The following is a 3,001-nucleotide window of genomic DNA, read 5'->3' as shown; positions in this document are numbered from 1 at the left end:
GAGTTCCTCAACTCTTGTGGGCCTTTAATCAGAAGGGTATCCATTCTCATGTTGATCTCCCGAAAGAAAACATCAATCCCTAAGCAGCTCAAAAATTAGATATGTGAACACCCTGATTCTATCTTGGCGCGTTGCAAGTGCCGGAGTAAAAGTCGAAATCCGTCACTGTCACCCTGGACCAGAGGGCGTTCCAGCGCTGGACCGGAGATGGGCACTCGAATCTTGGAACAGGCTCTGCCAAATAAACGCCTCACTCAATAGAAGCTCGATATCTTTTTCGGTCCAATCTTTAGTCGGAAGAGATTGCAGGAACATCATGATTTCCTACTAAACATTTAGCCTAGTGTTTCCCATTTTCCGTTTGTGGCATATATATAAATGGAAACAAACCTGAAAGTCCATTTTAAGCAGCTGGTCGGACCACTTGACAAGGAACGCCGCACACACGTAAAGATGGAATCGGGAGAAGCCTTGTTCCTCGGCCTAGGTTCGATATTAGCAGTGCAAAGATTTCCGAAAGGAAATGAGAAATTATATATACCATATATGTATCCCACATGCGTATGGTGTTTTGAATGCTGACCTCCCTCATCAAAAGACAGTTCATCCAGCGGAAGCTGAACTGCATGAACTCAACGCTCTCCTGTTCGAGATGCTTTGCCAGTGTGGAATCAATCCGCATCGTGAGATCGCGGAGCGCTCTAACTTGTCTGTGTATACCTGGTTGGGCATATATATAGTTATCTTGGATACCATCGAGAAGTTTTGTTAGGCACCAGAATGAATCAGCTTCAACAGCATCAAGAACAGCTTTTGGTAATTGTCCTGGGTCCATTCCCTCCTCTATATTAAGATCCGTAATATATGTCCCTAGAAAGACCTGCCAGAATGGTGTGACAAGATCGTTGATCCCCTGTACATATCCACTCGCGGGATGTCGAATAGCCCATACGTATAAAATTCTTTCCAGCGACCTTTGCGTCGCTTCGTAGCCATATAACGGGATATGGGGGTTTGTACGAGGGATATCAATACTGATTTGATGCCAGATAGCTTCATCCAAGCCTCTTCCAGTCCCACCATCCGATGTTGAACCCGCTCCACTAGGCCTATCAACAGTTGAATTCCCTCTCTCGAAAGCCTGTCGCACACCATCAAGGTACTCTTTTCGCTTTCTCTCGAGAGCTGTTACGCGACGCTCGCTGTTGGTTGGCAAGTATCCTAATAGCAGCTGCCAAGTCATCGCTCGGACTTCATCAGGAACGCCCGACCACGCGAGGTCGCGAAGTTCTGGAAGGGATACGGTGCTTGCTTGGAGAATTCGTTTGAATTTGTTGATTCTGCTTATCCGGCTTGAGTGTCCCTCTAGCTGTTTCGGGGTTCCATTTGTTGGAGGGGGGGAGTGGTTAATCAAGTGGAGTGAGTTTGCGGGATCTCCAAGAAGACTTTCTTAGCTGCTTGTCGCCATCACTGAAAAGCATTTGAAACTTACCCGTCAATATTTCCTTGTACTGTGGACGCAAAATTTTGCCATCAGTCTTTTTCGCCGTTGGGTAGCTCAGGATGCCCCTTTCCTCCGCGATATCAGAACTATTAGCACGCAACCTCGTTGGGGATAAATTGCATTTTAGAGCTGACGAGCCATTTGAACGGCTCTTTGATCCACCTCGCTCATCGGTCACCCCCAGTTGGCGCTGAGGTCTAGCAGGTGCGTTTTTGCGCATTTTCGTAACGCTGGGGAGTCCAAATTCATCCTCATCGTCATCATATAGGAGCTCATCCTCGAATCCGTCATCATCATGGCTCCAGTCTTCACCGACTTGTGCCATTAAGCTTGCATACGGCTGGCGATTTGGTAGTGTGCCTCCCCCTGGTTCGGTCAAGTGGGCAGAACTACTACTCCGGCTATTGTTGCTAGTACGAGGTAACATTGGCGATACGTGCTGTCGTGTATAAGGCGATGTGGTCCTAAGGTGCGTAACAGTGTCAAATATCAATACCAGGGACCCGAACCCACTTCAGAAGGGTGGAGGTCTTAAACTCACCTCACCATATCCGCGTGGGAGTAGGATGCTCCGATAACTGTATTTGGGTCAATTACTCCATGAGGCTTTGGTTGTTGTTGCGGCGGTGAACGGGTCTCCAGAAAGACGCTGCTATTCGACTTTGTTCAAGCTGTCAGTAGATTGTTTAGTATATACTTGGGCGGGGACATACGCACTCTGTTTGGTCTACCAAGCAAACACGAGGTAGAATGTTAGTAAAACCGTCAGAAGAAGATTTACATCTTTGCAGCTTTGCAGCGAAGAATTACGATTCCTTGCAAAAGGCGATATTCAATACGGACCGACCTGAACCATCTCCTGTTGAGCGTACCAGTTAGAATCAGCTGAGTTTTACGACACCATGTCCGTAGTGAACCATATACCTGCTGCGCTGTCTTCCTGCTCGCCATATCTGGATGCCTTCTTGAGATCGAGAGAGGTAACTACGGGAGTAACGAGGAGAGAATCCCCAGTAAAACTCAGTGCGGGGGAGGGGAGAAGAACTGTATCGCCATATGGTGAGTTTAGGCGTACGATGTCATCAACAGCCATGGAAGAGCTGTTGGGTGGAGTTTATACGGACCGGCCTAGTACGGTATCGCCATCTTCTAACAACAGCACCAATTGTTCTGAGCGACAGGTGCCTCCAGCGCTCCTCCAGGACGACTACACAGAGAAAAATCCGTATTCCCCCCCTTCTGAGTACATACCCTATTATTCCAAAGGACGCTCTACGACGCGGCTCGATCCCATCTTCGAAATACATGGAAATGGCCCTCCGGCTTCATACTCTGATACTATGACAATACCATACGTGTAAACACCTCACGCCGCCAGATTGCTCCCGATTTGGATTAGCCTGCCAAGCCGCGGGCCTCCAACCTCAACTTCTCGCCTTCTCCATCCTTGTGTCCGTTCAAACTCGCTCAATCAAAAACAACACGCACACCACCAGT

At 48.2% G+C, this 3,001-nt stretch overlaps 1 protein-coding gene across 1 annotated transcript; it reads right to left on the bottom strand.

The window, feature by feature from the left end:
• Positions 1-168: 168 nt before the first annotated feature.
• Positions 169-2,597, bottom strand: HCAG_03641 (hypothetical protein; the record flags this gene model as incomplete). Its single annotated transcript, XM_001541493.1, has 8 exons — positions 169-324; positions 391-483; positions 584-1,365; positions 1,493-1,968; positions 2,046-2,156; positions 2,202-2,222; positions 2,315-2,363; positions 2,429-2,597. 8 exons carry the CDS (start codon positions 2,595-2,597, stop codon positions 169-171), a joined length of 1,857 nt encoding a protein of 618 aa, XP_001541543.1.
• Between the last annotated feature and the right edge of the window lie 404 nt (positions 2,598-3,001).

Source organism: Histoplasma capsulatum, genomic scaffold, assembly GCF_000149585.1.
Source record: "Histoplasma capsulatum NAm1 scaffold_3 genomic scaffold, whole genome shotgun sequence".
In the NCBI taxonomy this organism is placed as follows: Eukaryota; Fungi; Ascomycota; class Eurotiomycetes; order Onygenales; family Ajellomycetaceae; genus Histoplasma; species Histoplasma mississippiense.
Note: the sequence above shows the minus strand (reverse complement) of the source record. Positions and strands in the feature narration are given on the sequence as shown.